The sequence below is a fragment of the Bactrocera oleae genome, chromosome 2 (genome assembly GCF_042242935.1).
Source record: "Bactrocera oleae isolate idBacOlea1 chromosome 2, idBacOlea1, whole genome shotgun sequence".
NCBI lineage: Eukaryota > Metazoa > Arthropoda > Insecta > Diptera > Tephritidae > Bactrocera > Bactrocera oleae.
In genome coordinates this window covers 67278142-67305599 of record NC_091536.1, presented here as the reverse complement: position 1 = coordinate 67305599, position 27458 = coordinate 67278142, and the positions used below count along the sequence as shown (strand labels likewise).

The following is a 27458-nucleotide window of genomic DNA, read 5'->3' as shown; positions in this document are numbered from 1 at the left end:
ACCGATCGCGTGCATTAGCATATTCCGATCGATACTTGCGATCAGCGACGCGACGCTGCGGTGGGCCATTTCGCGCTTTGTGATCGTCGTCGATGTCGTCGGTGTGCCTTCTCCGCTGCGTTTTGTGCGCTTAATTTCACTCTTCTTTTTTTCGGCCACACACTTTTCAATGGAATTGATTTGTTGGGTGATATAAAAGCGTACGACAGCCGCGTACGGCCAACCATAAGACGCCTTCAAGTCTAGCTGACTGGACACGAACGACGAGAGTAGATATTGGGATTACATTGTCTGTCTTCGTTGCGTTCGAATAAATTTCTGGCGTATCAAAAATATCAAATTACTGATTTGTGAAGAAATTTGAAAAAAGCATTTTTAAAAAATTAATTGAAAACTGGTGAAAGAATTATTTGTAAGAGTTAAAAACCAAGTTTTTGAAACCAAAAATTTAAGTGTGTTCAAAATTAAAAAAAAGCAAAAGCAAAATTGATATTGTTTATTTTGTAAACCTTTGTCTTTAAGTGCTAAGAAGAAAGTCATATAGCGCAAAGTGCTGTAGTCATACAAAATAAAAGTTAAAAAGTGTTTGTTTACTTACACAAAAAAATTAACTCCGTAAAAGTGTTCGAAGTCAGCGTTGAAGGCGTGCGGAAAATCTGAAAATACAACAAAAAGAAAATTTGTGGAGAAAGCAGCAGCAAAAGTGTTTGACATCAAGCAGTGAAGCTTGTATTTTTTTAATAAAAAGAAGAAGCAGCAAAGCGTAAAATATATTTATAATGGAAATATTGCCGCAAAAATATCTACTACATGCAGCGCTATTGCTGGTGTCCTGCAGCGTGGTCTTGGCGTGTCGCGGACAATTATTGGGTAAGTGCGAAAAAGGCTATAATGTATGATAAACATAGAGGTTACACCCTGGAATGCCCTGTTAAAAGCTCATGTTTTTTATTCTTAGAGTAAAAGTGGGTTTGAAGTTTATTTTTCAGAAAAAACCTTGTTTGTTTAATTTTCATGACTTGGAGTAGATGTGGTCCGATTATCAAATCCGAATTATCAAATTCATATTTAAAGTATACGTTATTATACAAGTATATATACGTTAATATATTTTTGACAAGAAGAAGTTAATTATTTTGTTATTACATTATTTAGTGAATATAAAAAAAATTAGAAATTAAAAAAAACTTAATTTCAAATTAAAAAAAGTAAAGTTTCAAAATCTAACACCAATAACTATTTTTTTTATTATTTCAAAATATTATCACCTACAAAAACGTATGTAAAATAAATATAAATAAATAAAAATTAATTTAATTTTCTATACCGTCTGAATACATATGGAGCCACACATAAAAAAAAATAATACGAAATGTCTTTAGTATTTAATTTTTTTTATTTTTAGAGAACTTCCAGTAAAATATATATTATTCTTAAAAGAACACTTAATGTATTTTTTATTTAGCTTTTTTTTGTTTAAATAATACCAATTTCTTAAAAAAAAACTTCTTTGGTCCTTAGCACAATTATTTAAAAGCACAATTTAGCAAGATAAAATTTAAAATTATTATTTTAAATCAAATTTTCAGATTGACACAATGTTCTTTTTTACTACACTTTACAAACATACTACTATTTTTCAGCAGATTTCTGAAGTTTTCATAAATTTATAATTTTTCAATTGAATATAATTTTTTCACGAAAAGATCATAAAATAAAAAAAATAAAAATTAGTAAAAGATGAATCTGTGAAAACTTATATAACTCTTTTGAGATTAAAACAAATTAAAAAAAAAAATTAATAACTTAGTTTTAGAACTTATTAAAATTTTAATAATTTAATTTGCATAAAAACCAAAAAAAAACAAATGCATTAATATCAGTAATAAAAAAGAAAAATATAAAAATCTGTAATAATTTATAGTGTTTACAAAATTGTTAATAAAGTGTAAAGTAATAATTTTATAACAATGCATTTAGCCAAACGTTTTCTGCATCCATAACACTTTTCAGTCTCACTAAAACTAAATTCAATTTTAATAAAGAACTTTAATAGAAAACTTTAAGCGACCCAGAGAGATAATAATCAATTTAAAATGCATAATTCCTATTTTTTGCATGTCACAAATTTATGTTTACTAAAGCGTTTAAATTGAAATTAAGTCCAACTTGATTTGAAGAAAAATTGTGTTTTATACAGAAACCAGCTTCTGAACGACTCATCAAAATAAATCGCCCGAATTTATCACTGCAATGTGCAGATAAAATCAATATTGGCTATAAAAAAAACCAGCCAATGAGTTCTAGGCAGCAAGCGACAGCCAAAAAGCCGGCTGTTTAGTATTGATTAAGCCTAGCTTAGCAGGCGCGCACAAGCCAAAGCGCTTAGACAGCGCGACATGTGCTCTCGTGTCCTAGGTAACATTTAAGTATTCTAAAATTTCGCAGTTACACAATTCATGAGTTTTAGCTGATTTTTTTTATTCCTAAATTAACAGGTTTTGCTAAATATACCAAATCCCCAACACATTCGCCTCCCAATGTGCGTAATATGTGTGTACATATGTATGTGTAGCCACTCAGTAACTGTGTTAATACCGAGCTGTGACAATCTTTAAATTACCTTCATTTTATGCTTTGAAAATGTATATCGTTTCATTTGGTATTCAGTTCGCCCGAGTTGTCAAACTTATTTCTAATTTTTATTTTTTTTTGAAGTCATTCTATTTTTTGTTATATTTAAATTTATTTGTTTCCACTAATTTTATTCTCTTATTTGGCTTATATTAATGTTGCTCTGCTCTTGGCTTTCATTTTATTGACACATATTCTATATGTATCTGTCTAATTGGTTCGACCACTATCTAATCAAGTCTGTGGGCAATTTCTATAGTAAAACTTGTGATCTATTTTGGGAATAAAAAATTTCTGTTTTTATGTATTGATGTTTTGTTTTTTAAATATGTCGCAGATATCGTAAAGCTGATCCAATTCGTTCAAAGATCCCGTGATTTTGCGATTTCTGAGTTTAAATCTCAACATTTCAATATTTTTTTTTCACTTGGTACTCCGAAAAATATGTTCTAAGAAAGTCTCCTCAAGTATGTGCTCATAAATGTAACGGAAAGGTCCTCTGCCTTACAGTTTTAAAGTCTTTTTCTTATTTTCAGATGGAAAAATTCAAATCTCGCCTCCAGCTACTTGAAAAAATATCTCGCTTCATAGATTTTTTAGGAAATTAAATGCTCCACAAAAAGGGTCTCAAACTATTTTTTTGTAAGCCGAACAGCTTAAAATATTTTATCGGTTGAAGTTTGATTATTTTAAGGGACATTTTTTTTCTTATGCATTTTATAGCTCAATGAAAAAAGAACAAAAAAAGAACAATTTTACTACTCTACTATCGAAAAAATTTCCCTAAAAATACACTTTTCATACAATTCAAACACAACAATGGCACGTGTCTCAAAATAATAAAATCCTCACTACTTTATATTGTTCATGAGCAATTACAACAAAGCATGTGCCCAAAATTTATATAATATATATAATCACGTTTTTCAGTGTTAAAAGCTCACAAAATATACGCAACGGCATGACTTGTTTAAATATATATACACACACGAAAATTGTTTTATATATACATACTCATGTACTTCTATATATTATACAAAATTATATATTTTTTTCATACATAAAGGTACGCGATATTTTCTGATAGTGACATATTTCATGCATTTTTTTATATCATATATCGCATGCCTTGTACAAGGTCAGCTGAAACATCTATTCTTTTTACTAAATCGATCAATACAATAAAAACTACAATAGCAACAAGGTAGTACAATTGAAAAAAAATATTATTGACGCCAATTTGTCGCAGCTCTTGTTTCTTTTTTCTCTCAGCGCATAAAATTTATTTCCAACGAAAGTACTTTTTATCGAATTGCATGCGAACTTTTTTAAGGCGATTCTCTTTAATTTTTAACCGCGCTACCCGCTTGCTATTGCTTAATATTCCGCAACTATTAATATTCCAAGCGCACCAATTATTTTGAGGCGTAAATCTACAACTGGTTTGAATGAAAATATAATATTTTTTGTCACTTATCATGATGAGCAGCGTTCTCTGGCTATATTTTACGGTTGTACCGAAACATGCTACTTGCTTTTTTTTTTTTTAATTTTGTATCTGCGATTTGATTGATTTGATAATACGCTTGCTTAGCATACACTCACGTTTCGCCAGTTCGGCGCGCTGTGGCATATTAATTAATGGGTCACAGAAAAAAAGGAGACCTGCATAATTCGAGAAAATAAGAGCGAAAAATGTTGTTAAAATATTTTATTTTATATAAATTTGTTTTTTGTTTCTTCTATTTTGCTGCCTGCGCTTGCCAGTATAGTAAATATATGCCACTTTAGAAAAACATAAAGTTTATTGACTCAACGTGTAATCCGTCTGCCACTTGTTGTCTTGTTGCCTTTGGCGCATATTTACATTTAAATTTTGTTTGGGAATATTGCAAAGTGGCCAACTGGCAATAACATTATGTCAACGAAGCCCCGAGTTGTTTTATAAAAAATGTTTGTAAAAAAATACTCGCCGTTTTAAAATTAAAAACAGTGCTGGTCTAAAAAATATTTTTTTTTTCGACATATACTATTGGTATATACATACATATATGTAAATATGTTGTATATATTGGGTAAATAGCGCCTTTTTGACATCAGGCCAACCGGTCATATTAAGCTTAACGCGTTTGCGGTTAGAAAACTTAATTTGCTAGCTTTTAAGTTGATTTAGTTGCGCCTAATTTATGCAAGCGTTTTGATAATATTTTAAAAAAGTTAATTTATTTTCTCCTTAAAGAAAAAATCAATTTTTAGCAAATCAAGACGCTCCCTTAAGATGTTAATGAAATCATGTGAGTAAAAATAAATGTGACTGCTGTAGGGAGCAAATTAAACTGCTATACGAAATAAGAAATAAAAATAAAATAATATATAAACATATATGAAAAAATTTTAAAATTTATTAAAAAAATTTCCAAATAAAAAGTAGGTGTGTTCTTAACACCGCATAAATTTATATATAATGTGAAGTAAATATTTGCTAGTTTTGAATATATTTGCTTAAAGGCACCGCTTGGACATTTCAGCGAAATATGTGAATTATGCGCTGTCATATTTTATGTTGGCATAGATTTAATTAATAAGCAATTTTTATATTAATTTTTTTGTTTATTTTTCTCTTTTTTGTCGATCCATCGGACACTCCTAGCACTTAAAAATATTAAAATATATTCTGAAATATGTAAATACAATAAAAATCAATAACTTTCTGTTACGCTCTTAATCGATTTGTTATAAGCCATGCACGCCCGTAAGCCAATTATGCTAACAGTTTAATTTTGATTAATAAATTAGTTGCTTTGGCGACAAACAGCTTTTGGGTTGGTGGTGTGCAAAAATATGTCATATTATGTTGAATAGAAAAAAATAAAATAAAACAAATAGCGGTGTTATTTACACTAAAAAATATGAAAACTAATTTTTGCTGAGGGAATTCTTGATGAAATCTTATTCCATATCCATTTCTAAAAAGACAAACTTAACCAATGTTCATCATTATTGGGATTCATACTTTTTCTTCCATCATGAGAGCTATGTTCCTTGAGTTAATTTTAAAACCCATTTTGTGATAATATGAAGAGGTTATATAGAGTCGCTATTAGCATATTATTGCAGGCTGTACCATTAATATATTTAATTTCGAAAAGTATCTGTAATTAAAATTTTCATACTTACTAAATTATATATAAAAGTTATTTACAATTATCAGTGCATCCATTCACCGTTTTGTGTAAAAAATGCCAAGAAATACTATTTTTTTGACCTCAAAGACCTTACCCCTCTAGTATTGAATATTTTGGTCACTAGTGAAGCCTTAGCCTATGTTTAGTTATCAAATATACTACTTACGCGATTTGCGAAAATGTATATGAAAAGAACCAAAATATATTTTGGAGCTGCCGAGAAAAACTAAGGCTAAATCTAAGATCTTCAAGTATAATATTTTTGTAACTTTTTAACGAAAAACATAGTTAACCCTCTTTTACATTGCACATCCACATTTCGCTGGAATATGGCTGCTTCTCTACGTTTCTCTGTCTCTATGTGCATACGTTGTAGGGATCAATCAATCCCCGAGAAACATCAAAGACTGCTTTTTTCTATTAGTGTTTGCCTTTCGATAGAAAATTTCAAACTTTATATATTTATAAATATAAATATAAATATTTCTTTAAATAATTTTTTTAAGTTCAATTAATCCCGTAATTAACCCAATTTGGCTAAAATTTATCTAACAAGTTTTCTTAATTTTGTTTGCATTTGCAAAGACACTTAACTTGAATTGCAAATATCTTATGTGGTAAATGATATGTCTTTCGTAACAAGTATAAACAAAGTTGCACTAATAATATTGGAAATAAATATATATATAAGAGTATAAATATCTAAACTTATACTTAAAAGCATATTTATCTAAAATATTAAAATTTATAAAAAAGTACTCACACTAATAAGCAGCAGATAAAAGCAAATACTTGTATAGTGTATAAAAAGTCTTGAGTTTGGCAAATTTCAATAATGCCAGCTACCAAGCCACTACTGTGCAACCCACGCCAGCACACATGTACTCACACAGAAACGTTGAAGCATTGTTTATGGCATTACGTTATAAACACGCCGCAATGAGAAACTTTGGGCTCATTTAGTGGTTATAAAAATATGCAAACATATTTATACATAACTGGGTTTAAACAAATATTTCAAAAACATAAGAACACAACGCAGCAAGTTAGTAGTTCTTGAGCTTTAAATATCTAAGTAACTCATACAAATAAGTTTTAAATTTTTTGTGTCAGTATATAAGTTTGTGCAGCTTGTGTGCGGCAATAAAAATTTGTCTAGTAAACATTTGTACTTGTCACTTATTATTTGCATACTCCCATCTATATATATACGAGTATGTGCACTTGCATTTGCTTACATAGCGCTATGTGTAGTCGCTTTCACGCTAAGCTACTCTTGTCATGTCGAATAAGCGGTTTACAAGGTAAATGACAAAAATGATTGAAGCCAGCAGTAAGCGAGCTTCATTAAGTGAAGTATTGCTTAAAATAAACAAAAGCACAATGCTCCAACATGACTAACTGCTAAACAAACTTGCTTGACGTTTTGTTCTATTGACATACTAAAAATTTGCGGTAGACGAAAACACATAAATGTTTACAAACAAACAATGTAAGGTGTGTGCTCATAAAATTAAAATTAAAACATACAAATAAACATATATATACTACACAACGTGCTTATATAAAGATCTATAACAGTGCAAATGAATTTATTTTCATTGGTTTACTTATACCTGTGCTGAGCAGGTCAAGCATAAAACCAAATAATTTTTAAAAAATACAACAAACAATTGGTTGCTAATTTATTAACCACCAGACTTCATATTTGCACTAAAACACCTACAAAAAAACTATTAATTAATATTTGTTTATTATTTTATTTTTTGTTCATCATCCGCCAAGGCGCTCGCTTGTTTCCTGGACTGGACTAACAAGTCGGAAGTGAATTATTTTATTTTGACTTATTGTAACTAATTAGTCAGCAATTTTATTACAATAGCGTTACTTTATAGTATTTTTATAAAAAAAAATTTGAATTAAAATTTTTACGTCTGAATAACAAGTGTGTTCGCTTTCATTTGAAGGTCAAGTGGCTCAAAGTTGTTAATGACTGTTGCGGCTTGTTGTGCGCCACATTTGTGAAATTTATAAGTATATACATTCTGTATTTATATACAAATTTATTGTGCATGCTTGTCTGTGTATTGTAGACATGTTATATTGGCATGTTAGTTGCATATTTTTTCTTGCTTTTCTCGCCAATTAATTAACACGTCACTTGATTTGCCGTTGTAGGTCATTGCGGTTTGTTGGTTAAAACATTTAATAAAGTTCAATTTCTTTTAGCTGTAGCTATATAAAAATGTATTAAGTATATATTTTTTTATTATATTCTCACAAAATATTGCTACAGAGTATAATTGTCATTTCATTTTGTATTTTGTGGTGTGAAAATTAGTTGTTTTTTATTAAGTTGATTTTGCCTTTTTTTCTTATTGAGTAGTAAATGCTTTTCAGCATTTTAATATTTGTTATAACATACTTTTATAATATTGATATTTCGAAAAAAAAAATTATTATTGGAGTACGTATTAAACATTACTCCATACAGCTATTCATTCTTTTAAATTCAATTGACAGCCTCATAAAAAATATTATGACACTTATTTTTGCTTGTTGTTGACTAACATTAAATCTTGCTCTAAACCAAAATTTTTAAAAAGCTTTTCTTACATTTTCGTATATAAAATATCGACTATCAGCTTTTGAATAGTCTTGCGAGCAGTTGCGTAATAGTGAAAATGAAAGTTGCTAAAATTGGAAGTCAAAGTTTTCTATAATTTTAATTTTAGAAATCCACTTTTTCGCCTTTTAGGCCTTTGATAGTATTTTACAATTTTTTATTTAGAACTCCGTTGGCATATACTTGAATAGCTCAGGAATAAAGTTCACTAAAATTTATTATTTTAATTCCACACAAACAGATATCGCACTTGAACCTCCATTCACATGCACTCACTTGACTTTGGTAATAAATAAATGAAAATGAATGAAAAATGTAACTGCTATCCAAAAATAACAATTTCTTTGAATTTCTCGATTTTCTAAAGAAATTTTATTATATAATTTGTTAATTTTGTTGCTCTTAATAACACACATTATTATAAAAAATCGAATGTATAATATTTTTTATATTACTTCGAGTTATAATGATTTATATTGACTTGCCATGTTTTACAAATATTATTTGAAATTCCTAATTTTTGTATATTTTTAAAATATTTTTTTCTATTCTACATTTTTAAATAACCAAAAATTAATAAATTAATATTACAACTACCACAATTAAACACCATTTTTATTAAATGACTTTATAATTTTTTATAATTTATCGATAAAATGGCTTTAAAATTTTCTAAAATCATTTAAAACGTGAAAAACAATTCAGAATTTATAAATTCAACTTGAATATAAAAGTAACGATTAGCACAATTTGAATTCGGGTCAATGCCTTATTTGTTTTTTCACAAAGGCTTCACTAAGCTCCCCTACAATGCCATTTAAAGCAATTAGCGCGTAGTTAAAAACAAAACAAAAATCAATGCAATTTAATAAAAATTGGAAAACAGACTAGATATTGCATTTTGTCGCATTCAAAATGAATTTGATGCAAGCGAATGTGTGAACTGTTCAACGCGTTTTGACTAAATTTCACGCATATAATTGCTATAATTAATCGTTAAGCCTGAAGCTCAGTGAGGCAACATTTATAAAATTGCAGTTTTCGTGGATCAAAAGTGATAAAAAAATACAAAAATAAAATCATAAAAAAGTTTTAAAAAAATTAATAACTTGAAACAATAATAATATTTTTTTTTTGTTAATATATATCTAATGAGAACTGCGCCATCTTTTAGCAATTATTTTTATTATAATTTATTTTAGACAATTTTCAACGTCAAAAATTTTTTTTTTAATTTGTATGTAAAATGAGTCTGAAAAATCAAGCTCGCAGTGAATTTGCCGTGAAATCCAACACTAAGAAGCGTTAACGCAAGTGTGAGCTATCGTTTGAGCCGAACCATATGCGACAGCCGACAACACACTGAAAAACGGTAGTCGCAGCTGCGATAAGAGAAACGACTTACAGACCAAAGCACCGACTGACAACTGGGCAAGTGTCGTTCGTTCAATCAACCGGCAAAACTTGAAAACACAAATGACAGCGACCGCGAAAAATTAAATCTGCTTGATGTTGGGGAGAAAAGGTAGCCAACACTTATATATAGATGGGATTTGACACATATATTTATACTTAAATAGCAAATTTGTATATAAAATATATTTTTGAAGATTTTTATTTGAAGAGCCTTAACTAACGTCTATGACAGCTTAGTAAACTCCTGTTGAAAAAAATCGGCTTTTGCTTAGAGAAACGCTGCAGATCTTCTGTTTCAACTGCAAATCTCTCATTTATTCTTTTTTATGGTTGGCAAGTCGTGCTAATAATGCAATTAAATGCACAACTGGAAGCTATCAAATGATAAGTGAGAGTGATACAAGCAGCAAATTGAGGATTATTAATAATAACAAAAGCAGCAACAACAGACAATCAGTACTGCTGCATTGCACTACACTCAGCCGCCTGTAAGCTGACATCGATGTGCTCGAAAGTATAGCTGAATAAATGAGTTGCATATTTATCAAAAGCTAAAACAAAAGCCGGTGAAGAGGAGAAAAAAGAAAATAAATTAAATAAATAAGTTCAAAATTGTGCCGCTAAGCGGATGCGAAATCAAGGTTGACCAGCTTAGCTATGGTGTAGCACGGCATGCCACGCATGCGCAGACGCGCTTTCGCGCAGCAAAAAAAAAATATTTTTATATTATATTTTATTTCAGCACTTGCTTTTTTCTCTCTTTTATTATTATTTTTTTCTGAAAATTAAGTTGAACGCATCCGTCATTTGCCACGACTGACGTAGTTACCACTTGTTAACATATTGTCGGCACTCTTTACACGCTTGAACAATTGCGCTGTTGCATTTTGATCGATATCGCGAATGCGCCAGGCAAACGGAACACGGCTTAAGCGCGCGCGCGCGCTTCTCGCCGCCGTTGTTTGCGTTTCAACAAGCGCTCGACGCATGCTGGCCGGCGAGTTTGTGGCTTAAGTCTTTTGTTTCGCCCAGCGCACTGTGTGGTTGCAGTGCTCTTATTAATTTTATTTTATTAACTTTTTTCGCTTTTCGTTTTTTGTTTTGCACAGCGCTAAATGTCCCGGCCCTTATCAAGCGATCATTAATGAAATGCAATGACTTACGCTGCTCGTTGAGGCTTGAAAAAGGGTGAATTTAAGCGATAAAAATGTTAAGCAGTGCGATAAGGCGAAGCGCGTTCAGTCGGCAGTACGATGCATTCAAATTGTAGCTGTTGAAATTCTCATGTCGAGTTGTTGGCCGCAAAGAATTAAGAAAAAAATTGTAAAAAATTACAATATCCTCTATAACAGCGTTATTTTGCCATATTATTATATTGGTCGAAATTAAGCGACATTTTTATGTGCAATTTGTCAAAGCAAAGCAGTTTTTTTTTGGAATTTTTCTTGCTTTTTGTGCGGTAGTAAGGCGCAGTGACGTATGCGACCAATTGTAGGGCCATCAACGTTTTTTCCTTAATGTTTTGCATATTTAGTTCATGTGACGTAGTTGTTAGTTTCTTGAAGCATTAATAATTTATAGTTTAGTGAGCTTTGGTATATTATAGTAAGAAAGCTTTAAAGCTTAGTTTGACAAAAATAAAAAAAAATTTTAAATTGTTAAGTAAGAATATGGTACATTTTTAAATCTCGTCTCAGGCCGTTTACTAGATTTTAGTGAAGACTTATCGTCTTTAATAATAGAGGTATTTTTTTCAAACAAAAAAAAATATATATACTTGTATATATATATAATTATTCGGACTTTTAATCACTAATACAAATAAATGTTTAAAAAACTTTGTTCTGAGATTAAAAGCAAAATCGTGGTTTAGTATAGGCCACTGTAATTAAATATATTCACAATAGATACACAAAAATCCAAAAAATTGCTTTTCTTAATGAAAGTATCTGTGTGACTCCGGTCAGGATTGAAATATATATAATCTAAAAGCTTTTCCTTCTTATTTATTTTATCTAACTTCTAAGCCTATTTTGTAGCTTTCATGCGAAAAAATTAATTTTTTGAAAACTTTTATGTAGAAAATCCACTGAAACTCTACTTACTATAGTAAGTATTGTGCTAAAAAATATTTTAAAAAAATACATGCATTAAATTATATCTGAATACAAAATATTTTTATTTTATTTAAAAATGAAACCAGATGAATTAAATTAAATTACTATTATATTAAAAGTAAAAACAACAATTTTATATGAATGAATTTTTATAATTTTCTGAATATTTTTTTTTGCTGTCATTATTATTTGTTTTTGTTTTCTTCTTTATGTCCAATTTCCACTTAACAATCGCATTTTATCTCTAAAATTAGCATAAACAGAACAACAAGCCCGCTTGCCTTCACAAAAAGCTAAGTTTATAAACATGTTTAATTAAGCTGTCTGCTTTCCCTAACTTTCACAATTCAATGGCAGACGAAAGCCGTTAATTCGAACGTTTAAGTTTTGGAAACACTATAAATATCTTAAAATAGTCATGAGATTAAGAAACAATATAAGTTATGCATTTAAGAGAATTAATGCATTTTTTATTACTCTTTATATACAACAAAAATAACAAACAAAGCTTTCATTAATTTTTATTAACAATTTTTAGAAATACTAGAATACATTTTTTTTCTTTTGAGCACTCACTATTCTTAGTTTCGAATATATATATGTTTTATTTTTCAATTTTTGAGCAAGTTTAGAACTAAGTTTCATATGTCGCACCAATAGAAATGCATGCCTCCTCAGTTTGCTCTTCGTTTAATTGAGCCAGAAATAGCTGAACAAAATTTGGCTCGCAAACGTCGGATCTTCTTGGAACTTTTCAAGAGCCTATAGAGCGAAGCGATGTCGCTTGAGAAGGTGGAACGGCTTCAGTTCTTGCCCATAACTCTCTTCGTGTACACTCTCAGCTACGGCTGTTATATTTTCTTCACTGCGTAGGCTATTCGGTTGAATATCATCCAATAAGGAATGCTGGGTCTCAAGATGGGTGATGGTGTTGAAAATAGTACTCTCAGTAGGCCAATTATATTGACCATAAGATGAGCGAAGCGCGCGAAACACATTCTTTACAGAACGTGATTTCACGTAATAAAGTTGAATAATTTGTAAACGGTGTTTAGGCGTAGGTCTTTCTAAGACGAAATACAAAAATAACATTACAGCTTGACACAACTCATGCGTGATCTGTCAGAAAAAGGCTATTGAAAAAGGTACCTCTACTTGGATCACCCCTAATATATATATATATATTATATATTATACATATATAATTGTATGTGTGTTTTTTAAAAAAGCAAATCGACTTGGCAACAATGGTTGTCCGACTCGTTCATAAATCAAAAATAAAAGAGTATACCAAAAAAGCAATAAACTAATAGAAATTAAGCAAATCTGGCAGCAGATGGCTATAACAAAAAATAATAATAAAAATAAGTCAAAACACAAGAAAAATAATAATACCGATAAAAACCAAACAATATAAATGAAATAAAATGAGAATGCAAAATAATACAAAAGTCTAGAGATAAATTGAGTTTCTCTCTCATTATATATTATATGTATATATATATCTAAAAATATGTAAACATTAAAAAATCAATATAAAATTGAAAGAATCGTTGTTATATAAAAACGGTAGTTACTTCTATAATATAATAATTTTAATATATTATATTGTATATATACGCATGTAATAACAACAGATTAGCTACCAAAATTCAAAATTTCATTTATCTTTTATAATCTAAAAGGTAAATAAATAACAATAATATACACATACATATAAAAATTCGATTATATACATATATAAGTCACCAATACTAATTAAATATAATATTTTTCAAAAAAGATTTTTTGTTTTTTTACATTTTTCACTTTTTTTCTTTCCAACTCCCTGTCTGCGTCGTTCAAATAGTTGTGCCATTGCAACAACAAATATTTATAGAAAAGTTGACAGTTGGATAGTTGAGCAAATGACTAATGTATGGATATACACACGTGCAGTCAATTGTTATTGCTTAGATTTAATTTAGCAAATGCAAATCTGTATTTATTTGCAATATTTTTTCTTATTTTTTGCAATGCGACTCGTTTGCGGTTCTGTTTACAAATGAGTTGCAGAAAAGAAAAAGCTTTCAAAAAATAAAATAAAAAATGGAAATGTATAAATTAAAATTATTGTTCTTCTGCTGAAATAGTAAAAAAACATAGAAAATAAGGTGTGTGTTCTCTAAAAAATAAGCATTCTAGCTTCTAAGCTTCTCAGCATATATTTTGATATTTTCGGTTTTTTATTAGTTTTTTTTTCGTTTTATTTTCTCATTTGCTTCTTTTAACAACCTGCTTTGCCTGGTGAGTTTTGACAACACGCGCCTGTCAACATTTTATTTGATACCGATGATTCAATTATTAATTGTACTAGCTTATGTTAACTGTTTTATTCAAATGAGACAACTAAATTAATTTGGTTGCTTACACGCAAAATCGAAGCTTTAAACAAATTTTGTGAATTGAAACAGACTATACTAATTTGGGGGAAGCTTTTTTATATTTTTTATAAGCTCGATGTGTTATGACTTATAATATAACAGTTACAACATTTAGTTTTATTATTATAAAAATTTCCTCTGTACTTTTGAATATATCTTTATAAACATTATCAACAGTTAAAAAAAAACGTATTATATAGATGTTGAATAATCTCTGTTCAGTCCAGGTACAATAGACATGTATACAGGGTTGCAAATAATGTGTTAAAAAATAATTGAATTAATATTATATTTGAATTCTATTTTGTTTATCTTGTAATCCCAAAAATCTTAATTAAATAATATTTGATTGAAAAAAAAAATGTTAGTTTAAAATCGGAATATAGTTGAAAATTGAATGTTTAATCCAAGATGCTGGAATAAAAATTGAAAAATCTAATTTTTAATCTAAAATTTTAGAATTGAAAAATTCAATGCAATCTTATATATAATGTAGATGCTTACAAAAACGAGTCAACTTGTATACATATTACAAGTAAAAATATTTTTAAAGTTTATATTTTTTGTTGAGTAATATTTCTTTATTTATTTTGAATAATTTTTTACTTTTCTGCCTCAACTTAATTTTAATGAAAATTTAATTTTTATGAATGTGGATTATTATTTCGATAGAATGAGAGGAAATATTAGTTGATAAAAATATTTTTTATTGTATAATAAATTATTAAAATAAAAAATAATAAAAACTAAAATTTTTATAAAAAAGTATTATTTTTATTAATAATAAACATTATTAAACCATACAATTTAAAAACTAAGCCTTTTTATCAAAATACTTTGTTTAATAATAAAACTTATTACAACAAAAAATTTGAAAAACTAAAATTTGTATTAAAAAACTAGCAAATATTAACTAGTAGCAATAATTTGTATATTTCTTAATATTTTCTAATGATTTTATTGTAGTTCAACAAACCCTTAACTTCATATTCTTGTTATGAACACACAACCCTCTATCACAAAAAATGTGTTCATAAAAAATTTATGTTTATAATATTAATAAAGCGGAATCAATTTATTTAAATAAACAATTTTGACCCTGAATAAATCAACGGTACTGATAGTAAAGCCAATGTCTCGACAAAAATGAGGTAGTCACTAAAACAACCATAAATAAATAATCTTAAATGATGTATGATAAGGAAATATGCAAAGCATAATAACAGGTAAGCGCAAAATTTATATATAACTTATGCTAAAGAGTACATATATGTTTGAGCAATTATGTGTTTGCCAGTATTTATGAGTTTGACTGCTAAAAATAAAATTTGCAAATAAGAATTATGTGCAAAATCTACATATGCAATTATGAGCGACATTAGCCAATAAAAGTTAATATTTAATGGAAAGAATAATATATATCTACACTATATCGATACTTATTTTTGAATTTTTTTTAAACATACATTTTTTTTATATTTACTTATTTAATATTAATTTAATATTAATTTTTAATTTCGAAATTTGAAATATTTTTATAAGTTGATGTTTATTTAATAAACTTATTGTTTAGCTGCTTGTATCTGAATACCATAGAATTAACAGTTTGCCAGCAAATATAAAAAAATAATTTAAATATATAATCAAAGTACCTTATTGGTAGTAATAAATTGTCTATCCTAGAAAATTCTTCGTTAATATTGACTACAGCAATAGCAGTACACTTCAAAATTATTAGAGATCTAAATATTGGTTTATAACTTTTTCGAGTCAATTAAATTTCAGTAATTTGGTAAATCTTTTTTTTTTTGGCTTAGGAAAAAATTTAATAATATTTTAAAAATCTAATTGAAAAAAAAATTAAGTTAAATATTTTGTAGGAATATTATAAAAAATAAATCACACGTGTTATTTGATTGTTAAAAATATATTTTAAATAATTGAATCAAAATATTTCTTCTATAATTAAAAGAAAAAAAATTTTTAAGCAAATTATTTTTTTTTTTTATAAAGAATGAAATAATACGCTATTAAATATATTTTTCATATATACTTCTATAACAGCTTAACGATTTCGATCTATTCATTTAAAATAAAAGCACTCAAAACGATTTTATATGTTTTATGCACTTTTAAGAGCATTTCAATTACTTTAAAAAAAAAAGTACAGTTTATATATAAGAAGAAACGCTTCTCATACAATTAAAAGTATAAAAAAAAAAGAAAAAATGGCAACGCGTGAAACACAATCAATAATTGCAGCTACAAGAATAAAGAATGTGGCAGGCTCAACTGCAAATTACGCTCATTAAACGTGCCACAACAGCAGCTCGTATTTCAGAATTTGGCATTTTCGAAAGTGCCAGTCGCGGCTCTTAAATGACTGCAGAACCTCAAAGGCAAATGAACAATGAAGGCAAAGCGCTTTCAGGTTCTCGGGCGATAATTTCATTGACCATAACCATTGTACAAGTGCATAATATATGTATGTACAAATATGTATTGACAGTAGGGTGGTTTCTTTTTTTTTTGCTTAGCCTGAGGTTAAAATTTGTCGATTATAAAAAAATTAAATTTTTGAAAAAAAATTTTTTTTAACATCAAGAGTCCCACTCAGTTTTAAAGTAAATTTCGAGTTAAAATTTTTATTTCGTAAAAAATGTTTGATAAGTGTTCTAGAAGCTGTGGAGAGTCCTCTTTCTGGCCAATTAAAAGTTATCAATTTAAAAAAAAATTTTGTGGTCATTATTGGAGTTTTAAAAAAGTCTTAAACGACAACATGCTTTTCCTAAGCGTTAAAATAAATTGTGAGTCAAAAACCGTAAAATTCGGTAATCTTTATACAAATGTGAAGAGTTTAACCAAAAAGTTTGTCCAAAAAAAATTTTAACTCGAAATTTACTTTAAAAGTGGTCCACCCTGGAGATGCTACAAAAAAATTATTTCTTTTTCCAAAAATTTTCTTTTTTTATAATCTACAAATTTTACCCTCAGGCTAAGCAAAAAAAAATTTTTTTTCGCTCCACCCTGCTCCACATGAGCATGTATGCGTGTATGTGTTCATTTTTAGGCATTTATTATCACCTTACACGCAGTCGCGGCAAATTAACGTAACTTACGAAATCATTTCCATTTTCTTATCCTTATGCTGCCGCCGTGTCTTACGACAACGTTTAAAATCAGAGCAATGAATGGTCGGCTATTCGACAAAGCAATTCGTTGCGCTTCTCAGGCGCGCTGCTAGACGCTGTGTTGCCTTTCCATTCACCGAACTTGCCACCTTCAGTGCTAGTGCTTTCGTATATATTATTTGTCGCCGCGTTGATTATAGTGCAGCGCTCGTTTTTTCCTTTTCGCTTCATTTACTCGCTTTTGATATGTGTTAATGTGACCTGGTCTACATACATACATACACGTATATAAACATATAAGTATGCATGGCTGTGGCAAGAAGTGCGCCAGTGTCGAGGCAACATGTTCTCGACGCTTTCGACCCTGATGTCCATGATCATTACACATCAAGTGGCTGTTTAAGCTGCCGCTGACATATATACATTATATACATATTGATGTGTATGTGTAAATGAGTTGCACACTTTTATTTTGCGGCGTTGCGGCTTTTTAATTAAACAAAAAATAATCAAAATCTAGGAAGAGCCCAAAAAATGAGTGAGAATCGTCACTCACTTGTCGCTACTTTAGCGCCTATTACAAAAAAATACAAAAGTATGATGCATCCATCCCTACACACATGAACACCTACTGTCGCACACACCCATATATAATATGTACATATGTATATGCTTTACTGACTCGCCTGCCAGTACCTTTCATGAGTATGCACTATTTATATTGCCAATTCGGTATTCCCAGGAATTTGTCATCATTACGCGCAACTAGAGGCGACGGTGGCAATACACATTTACATATATACATATGAACACTACATGCACACATGCAACATCACGTTCAATTCAAAAGAACAACAACTCTTACTGACTGCCTTAAGCCGCCAGTGTTGCGACAGCACCAATTCTGCATTTAAATATCCACTTGAGCTGCTTTAGTGTCTTCACGCTTAAACTATTTTGTTTTGCTTTAAACGCCTGGCAAAACAAAACAATAGCAAGTGTTGAACATATATTAACTAACTAGAACGTACTGTAAGAAGCGGTAAACATATTGATTCTCATTGAGAGGTCGGAAAAAGCATTACTTGCTTTGTGGTGTAATTTTATATACAATATTTTCTACAATTTTGTTTAAATCAAGAAAATATATATAATATATAGTATAATAAATTTGAGAAAGGCTGCCGAGTTTATAGACATTTTCAGTCAGGTAATCCCGACTTTCATGGGAATTGCAGACATTTTTTTCTTGAATAAGCATGAAAAATCATAAGTATAAGTATTTAGAAAAATATAATCGAATTAGTTAAGTATTGCGGAATTAAAATTTGCGTTGAAAATTATAAAATACTTTAAAAAATATTCGCCATTAACTTTGTTGTACAAAATTTTACAACATGCTGCACTTGCTTCATTAAGTTAAGATGAAAGGAATTTCTATATGCCTTTGCCAGGATTAGTTGAACATTACTCTGAATAATAGTTTAATTCTGCAGCTTAAAAAGCCAGCACAGGAACATATTTAGAGCGGAGTGTGCCTTCTAAAGCTTAAAAAGGTTTGAAAAAGTTTACGCAAAGCTCAAAATGTTTAATAAGTAATTTAATATATCTGAAGGTCAGGAACATATTTAGAGCGGAGTCTGATTTCAAAAGCTTAAAAAGTTTTAAAAAAGTTTTTGCTCAAACATTTTATTTGTATTAACTAACTTTAACATTTTTCTGCATAATGAGACAATTCCAAACTCCTTTCTTCTCTCAATTGGAAATGTAATTGTTCTAAAAGCCAAAAGCTTACATAGGCAAAGTGCGAATGCTTAAGTTTGAATAAAGTTTACGCAAAGCGCAATAAAAAATGAATAATAAATATTGATTACGGTCACATGAAATCATTTATTGTTTCAGTGCTAACTTATTGGCAAATTAGTTTTTTTAAATTGAGCTACGTTTTTTACATCACATTAGGCATTTATGGCAGTTTGTTTGATTCGTCGCGATAAAGTCTTTTTCGAAACCATATATTTACTATATAAATGTGTCTTGACTAAATATTGTAGTTCCGGTGTGTTTCCACAAGACATCGTTTTTATTTTCTTAGAAAATTGGTAATGATATAATTATAATACTTTTCTAGTGGCTAAACTCAGCACCCACTATGAAATAATATATAGGCAAACACTTTATGTATTTAGATTAGCTGAGATATGAAAAGGAGTTCTATATGGTAAATCTCTCTTCCAGTTGTCTTGTAATTCTGCAAATACTTTCAGCGGTTACACGATTTTTGATTTAGAGATTACTTCAAAACCGGAAGATTTTTTTTTTTTCAATTGGTAGGATCCTGACTCTTCATAATTAGTTGACTTTTATTTACAGTAGCAATATTTTTTGTACAGGTAGACATTTACACAATTTTTTATCCAATGTGACTTACTTTTTCGTTGTTGGCGCGTCCTAAAATAGCTCAATGATGTCACTGCTAGATTTAAACCTAGTTTATCAACTGCCTTTAGGCTCATTTGCATTAAAAGTCGAAGCTGCCAACAGCTGAGCAATTATTCGTTATTTTTTTTATTGGATTTTTGTTTTTAGACTTGGGTTCAATACATTAAACTTTGAACAGTTGGCAAACAATTAACATTTTTACAACAAAGAACTGCTTTCTTCACAGTCTTCCAAAGGCCGCCGTGGCTTTATAAATATTTGATTACATATTTCACCGAAAAATTTACATGTGAATACATTCGCAATTATTTTATTGGCCTTTATAAAGAGACAAATGTGTATTTGATTGGCCCCAAGAATGGTTAAAGCAAGCGCTTAGATCTTGTAATATGTTAAACAGTTTGGAGTGTTTGGCGTTGAATAGCGGGCGGCAGAGAATGCGTTGTTGCCAGGCGACGTAGATTTCACAGCTTCTCTTTATTTTTGAAAGTATTTTTATAACCATGACTTGTCTTATAAATTATGCACATGTAAAGAAAATATAATTAATCGAATTATGGCAATAACAACCAAAGCGTAAAAATCAAACGACCAACTTTGAGGAGAAAAGTAATAAAATTTAAAAAGCACTAGTAAAAATATTTGAAAGTAAAAAATTAAAGACCAAAGTGATTGCTAACGAACAAGTGGCGACTAATGTAGTCGCATATTAAAGTGATTTTAAAAATGCTAATGGCAGATATTCCTAATATTTAGCTTTTAAATGGTCTGGAATTAGCGATTGTATACCGAAAGAGCGCGCATGCGCAAACATTCTGCACAATTCAAGCGACGATTAGCGCTCGAACGACACCGGGTTCGGGTTAAACCCAATGAGCGCGATTAGTTAGTTGTGTAACGCTATGTTTGCACAAATTAAATATTTATAAATATTTTATTTTTATATTTTTTTGTTTTCAATCTTTATTATATTTGTTTGAATTTTTTTCAAAACATCGATTCGAATTAGGCTCTTCCAACAGAGCGACCGGTAAAAGAAATGAAGCTGCAAATAATCTGTTTTTTTTTGTCTTTTACCATTTGAGTACACAAATTAATTTAACTAATTAAAAACAGCAAAAAATGCCGCTAAACAAGCGCTGTTACAACATTAAACCGCATATTATGCAAATTAATCCGGCATGTTTTTTGATTTTGCTACTTTTAACGGTCATTAAATTAAAATAAATATTTATTAAATTGTGTTTTTGCCATTTCTTTTTGCAGTTTCTGGCCTCTCCGGTGGCGAGCGTGAGATCATCCTGCACGAGCACAACAAATTGCGCCAATTGGTGGCAACGGGCCGCTATCCAGGTCAACCGGGTGCTGAAAATATGCGTGAAATCGTTTGGGACGACGAGTTGGCGGCGCGTGCGCAACAATGGGCCAATAACTGTGAATTCCGTCATGACCCTTTGCGAACGATCAGTAAGTTATCGCAAGCGCATTTCGTATATCATCAAAATGAACACTAATTGCCATTTTCAATGTTTTCACTGTGTGTTAATCCATTTATTAATCTATCTATGTTTTGTCCAACTAATACGAACATACTTACATATACATATGCAGTGAATTGGATTTTTGAAAAGTAGAGTGAGGGAATCATTTAAAAATATTTTGGGCTTGCGTTTGGCTTTTAAAAAGGCTCTTAAATATATGAAAATGAAAAGCTTTTTAGGACTAATTTTACTAACAAACATTTTTTTTTGTAATTTCGTTTGGATTGCTGGCAGTTGTAAATTTTGGACTTTGCATACAAAAATTTTTAATATTATTTTAAAGCTTGAAAGCGATGCATAAATTATAAGACATTTTTAAATTACAAAAAAAAAATGTTTATATATTTTTTTACTAAACATATCATATGTAATGAAAAAACATTTTAATTTTTAAGTGTTGCGTTTTTTTAATATATATAAAAAATAAAAAAAATTTATTTTAAAGTCTAATAATATTAATTTCACACATTGAATTTTTAATTTTAATGCAGTTATAAAAATATTAATTATTTACTAATTAAAATAAAGAAAAAATTATTAACTAATTAAATTAAAAAATAATTACCTACTAATGATTCAAATTAATTAAAATTAAAAAATGATTGGTAATTAATTTACTAATTTAAATAATTGAGTAAATAATGTAATAATTAATATTTATAGTTAAATAATTATTTTAATAATCAAATAACTTATTTTTATAAATTTTTTATAAAATATACAAAAATAAATCCTATTTTTTTATTTTAAAATTTTGAATTTTACTATATGAAAAATTAAAAATTAAAGCTAGACTATATTATAATTTCGAAATTTTTTATATATGTAGGCTTTTAGTTTTAAAATGTGTTTGGAATTTCTGAAAGTAGTAAAGTCTAATTATATTAATTTCACACATAGAATTGTGTTTTATGCAGTAGTTAATTTAGAAATTAAAATAAATTAAAAGATTTAAAAGTAAAAAAAAATAGCTAATAAATAATTAAAATAAATAAATTTTTATTTAATTAAACTTAAAAAATAATAATTTATTTAAAAATAATTATTTATTAATTAAAATTAAAAATTATTAGCAATTATTGATTATAAGCAAATAATGAATTAATATCGTTACTTATTTAAATTGAGTCATTTTATAAGTGCGATTAAATAATTAATTGTTTTTTTTTATAAAACATACAAAAACAACTCATTATATATATATGAAAAAAAGTTTAAAAAAATAATAGGCACTCCATCTTGCTAACAAAACCATTAATTTACTACAGGATATGTTTAATTAACAGCATAAAAAAACTTACCCACAACCAAGCAAATAATACTGAAACGCAAATAAATAAAAATTAATTGAAAAAATAAAAACGCTCGTTAAAAAAATAACAAAAATGTATATAATCTATGCAAATCCTCGCGATCTTGGAGAATACAAAACCACCATATTAATCAGAAAGTAACCGTAACCATACATATCCATATAAATCATAACGTTTAATTAATCTTATACTCTAGAAATCCTCCATACAAACAATAACATGTCAAATTCCCAGCACACCGCATGCATGCAAGCACCATATGGGCGCAAACCAATACGTGGGTAAACAGAACATCACAAAAAAAAGACACACACAAAAATCAAAAAAAAATTGAAAAAAAAATTTAAAAAATTTGAAAAATATTTAAAAAAAAAATTTAAAAATAAATTGTAAAAAAAATAATAATAAAAAAGTACCATAAATAATAAATACGAGAATGAAACCGGACTAATGTTCGTTCATGCCAACCACCACAGGCGTGTATCTAACCTACTCATGACATGACAATTTGTTAAATAACCGTAACTCTTGTTTTCAAAAATAAAACTTAAAAAAACCAATAATCAACTCAAAAACACCAAATTGTAACTAAAATTGCATGTCTTTGTTCCTCGTAAAGAGAATGTTTTGTGTGCCTTAACCGTAATATGTTGCGTAATGAGATCAACTGTTATTAACTTGATTTTACTTTTCTTCTATTCTTCCAACACACAATTTTTATCACTCCACGTATCTCCATTGCTGCCCTCCCCCTCTTTATGTTCCCGTTCGCTGTTTGCTGTTTTGTGCGCCACCGTTGGATTCACCACTCGTCCACATCTTTATCACAATAGATCGCTTCACCATGGGTCAAAACCTGGCGATTATCTGGAGCACAGCCCCGCTCGATGCCTCCGACGGCGATTTCCCATCACGCATCCAAAGCTGGTTCAATGAGGTGCAAAAGTACTCATTTGGCGATGCTTGGTCAGCGAAGACTGGTCATTACTCTCAGGTTAGTGGACGAAGAGAGTCGAAAAACAACCTACTAATGTTATTTAAAAAAATATTCTGCATGCAAAATCTTTATAGGAAATCAAGATATAGAGAAAAGAAATATAGAATATCAGAACAATCAAATACTAGATACTTAATCATATACAATACGTATATATATTTGGTTTAATTATGCAGCAGAAGAGTATATGTTTAAAATATATTTTTCGATCTACCTTATATTAAACCATATATTGAAACAATTTTCCACTTATCGGATTTAAAGGATATATATAATATATCGAAAATATAGACTCGTTTCGTTAGAAAATTTTGAATTTTTTTTATATGGTAATTTCGGATATGCCAACAATAGTAGTCCCGTAAAAGATATATTTCTAAATTTTAATAAATATTTTTAATTGAAAAAGCATTTTGAACAAACTTTTATATAATACAATATTTGAATAGAATCTTCCATATATCTTAATTAAATAGATATTAGTATCCAACATACGAGATCTGGAAAAATATAGTATAGAGTTATAAAGTATCCCTCAAAAATTTGTGTTTCAAAACTAAATTATTCAAATTAAATAAAACATATCGGTCAAATAAAACTTTGGGAATACTTCTCGAAGTAGAGTATCTCGTACACCTCGAGGCGTTTTTAAGTACAAACTTTATTAAACTTTTTTAAGTTATCCCCTAAATTAATTTTTTATTTCCTTTCCAGTTCATGAATGTCTTATTATTTATGTTCCACAAGCTCAGTTCCTTGTTTTTCCTTAGCAGAATTTTCGTTCAGCCCACATATTTAATACACATAAAGCTTAAATTTGATTTATTTTAGTTTACTAATTTTTTTTGCCTATCTTTTCAGCTGGTCTGGGGTGAAACAAGTTTAGTTGGTTGTGGCTTCTCTGAATACAAAGACTCAACCAAATATAACAAGTTGTACGTTTGTAATTATGGACCAGGGTAAGTAACCAAAATTGAGTAATTTAAATATTTAGTTAATGATACTAAGTTTAACTAAATTTTCATAAAACTGAAAAGTCGCTATCTTCTACTAAATTTTTAAAGAAACCTTCCCAAAAAATACGATCTTTGACTCGATCTTTCGTTATAGTTAGTCCCCATATTTTATGCCTCATTCACAAGCGATACCAAATATAAACTGAAATGTGTTAAGTAGATTCCCAATTAATATTCTTAAATATTTTAATTCTGGTGGTCTGATTTTCCGACTCCATTTCCTTGACATTTTCACATACCTTCGTTTTCTCTCAGAAATATCAGTAATGGTATTGTGACAATTTTATCACGTTACTGTTTTTGAGTGCGTTGAATAGGAAATTGTGACTTCATGAATGAAATAATAATATTAGATTAAAAGTCTTGAGAGTTGAATAGTTTTTAAAAGACTCATCACAAAAAATGCAAGTCAAACTTCAATATTTTCAATCAACTGATTTTAGCTTTATGACCCTGACCAACTTTTTGCGTCATATACACTCAGCTGTTCGAGTACTCATTTTAAAAGAATTATTCCCTTGATCCCGTAGGCTATTTGCAGGGTGGCCTGCTCCAAAACCCCAAAAAAAATTATTATTATAGACGAAATATATGTTTAATGAATACATAAGCAAAAAAAATTAAATTTTAAAAATTCATAAGCGGATATAGGTCTTTAATAGAGGAAAGAACAAACAAATTCGATTAGAGAATTTCCTTTTTTTATTTTCTCAATCAAATTAACTTTTTATAAGTTAAGAATGCCGCCAATGATACGCAGATCCTTAAAAAAATGTTCAAACATAACTACAAAAACACAGATTATCTTTGCAATAAAACTTTTTAATTGTCTCATTTCAGTGGAAACGTCGTCGGTTATAATCCGTATCAGGTAGGTAAGCCATCATGTGCGACATATGGCTTGCGATCGTCATCGCGTTATCAGGGTTTATGCGCACCATCGGTAGCGCCAGTTGTTAGCGCCAACGCCATTGACACGTATGAGTACAAACAAAATAGCAACAACAAAAAATTCCCATATTCAACGCAACCAGCTACAACATCAACCTCTTCTTCTTCTTCCTCCTCCTCCTCTTCCTCTGTATATTCTTCCAAACAGGCGACGCACACATTTGGTCAGCGTAAGGCCGCAACAACAAATTCAGCGTTTAGCGCCACACTACACAAGGCTACAACAACAACCACAAGTGGCCACAAGGCGTACACAACTCAGACCGGTGGCAGCAACAAATACAAGAACAAGCTCGAGGCATATCGCCCGTCCACAAGCGAGTTTCAGAGGTCCATACAGAAGCACACCATTCTGAGGACCTACCTGAGCAATCCCAATTTGAGTCAGCAACAATTGCAGCAGGAGGCACAAAAGCAACAACAACAACAAAATGGTAATGGCGATGTCACAGTTGCCACCGAAGTATACGTTTTCGACGAAAGCAAACAACAACCACAAGAAACAACAGCAAATACAACACCGCAACCGGCCAAGCGCGGCTGGAGCCTCTTGACGTGGCGTGGCTAAATGGAAGGAAGGGCGTAAAATTGGGGCATGTGACAAGTGAAAACTTCTAATCGATTACTACTGTGTAGTAACGGCAAATATGTGTGCTTCCTTGCCGCCAAAATTATTGAAAAAATTAGAAGAAGAAAAGCAAAAAAAATACTTAATATACGCCCCTCTGTTTGTTGTATTGCCATTCAAATTGTATTTGTAATTATCGAAAAAAATATTCCAAATATTACTTAAAAACTTTATGAATTTATATTTGACATAGCAGTCATTAGTCAGTAAGTAGAGCGCTCGCTAGTTAGGCCTAAATAAAAATTATTACATTTTTTGGGTATAAGGGAACGTCAAATTTTTGTCACAGCCATATGTATTAATATACAAATATACAAATTACATTCCATAAAACAGCTAGGGACCGATATTTCGCGCCATTTTACTGCCGAAAACTGCCACCAGCGATCAGCATATACACATACACAACTATATCATAAACTATCATTTTAGTATTAGTAAGAGATAAGTAAGAAAATACATACATACGCATATGTACATAATATACAAAACTATGTAATCGCCTATGATACGAATGTTTGTATCAAACGTTTGTACCCACATTTGTCTAACACATGTATACATACTACGCAAAACAATAGTAACTAAAGCAAAATTATAAAAATATACATAGGTACATATGTATAACAATATATATGTAAGCATGTACAAATATGTGTATGCTCAATTTGCTAAATATCATATAGTCTAGTTATAAATAATAAGAGTTTTGCATAAATATCGCATGCGATTTTTACGAAAAAATGACACTTGTAGATTTTAATTTTCACCGCCATTTTTGTGCAAAACTCTTTGGAATGCATTATTTGTAAACACTAATGCAATAATAATAATTTTTTAGTAAATATAGTTATTGTGTGAAGTATTTTTGCGGAAATTATAGTAATGCATTATACAATAAATAAAAATTATATATATCTGAAAGTTTGTTTTATATATTTCAATAAATATTTTAGAACTTGTAGCGAATTACCTTCAAAAATTTATTTTCTTGGGCTGACCGATCAAGATTGGTAAAATTTTTTATGCAGAAGTATT

At 29.3% G+C, this 27458-nt stretch overlaps 1 protein-coding gene across 2 annotated transcripts; it reads left to right on the top strand.

Annotated features, from left to right (window-relative positions):
- Window positions 1–80: 80 nt before the first annotated feature.
- Window positions 81–27344, top strand: LOC106625820 (venom allergen 5). 2 transcript variants are annotated; one of them, XM_070105536.1, is made up of 6 exons: window positions 81–870; window positions 21241–21441; window positions 23662–23822; window positions 24687–24784; window positions 25682–25819; window positions 25941–26281. In XM_070105536.1, the coding sequence occupies exons 1-6, from the start codon at window positions 780–782 to the stop codon at window positions 26146–26148; spliced, it is 897 nt and encodes a 298-aa protein (XP_069961637.1). In that variant the 5' UTR covers window positions 81–779; the 3' UTR covers window positions 26149–26281. The 2 variants fall into 2 exon arrangements, with proteins under 2 accessions (XP_069961637.1, XP_036217490.1); XM_036361597.2 differs by having other exon boundaries at window positions 85–870; window positions 25682–27344.
- Window positions 27345–27458: the final 114 nt, after the last annotated feature.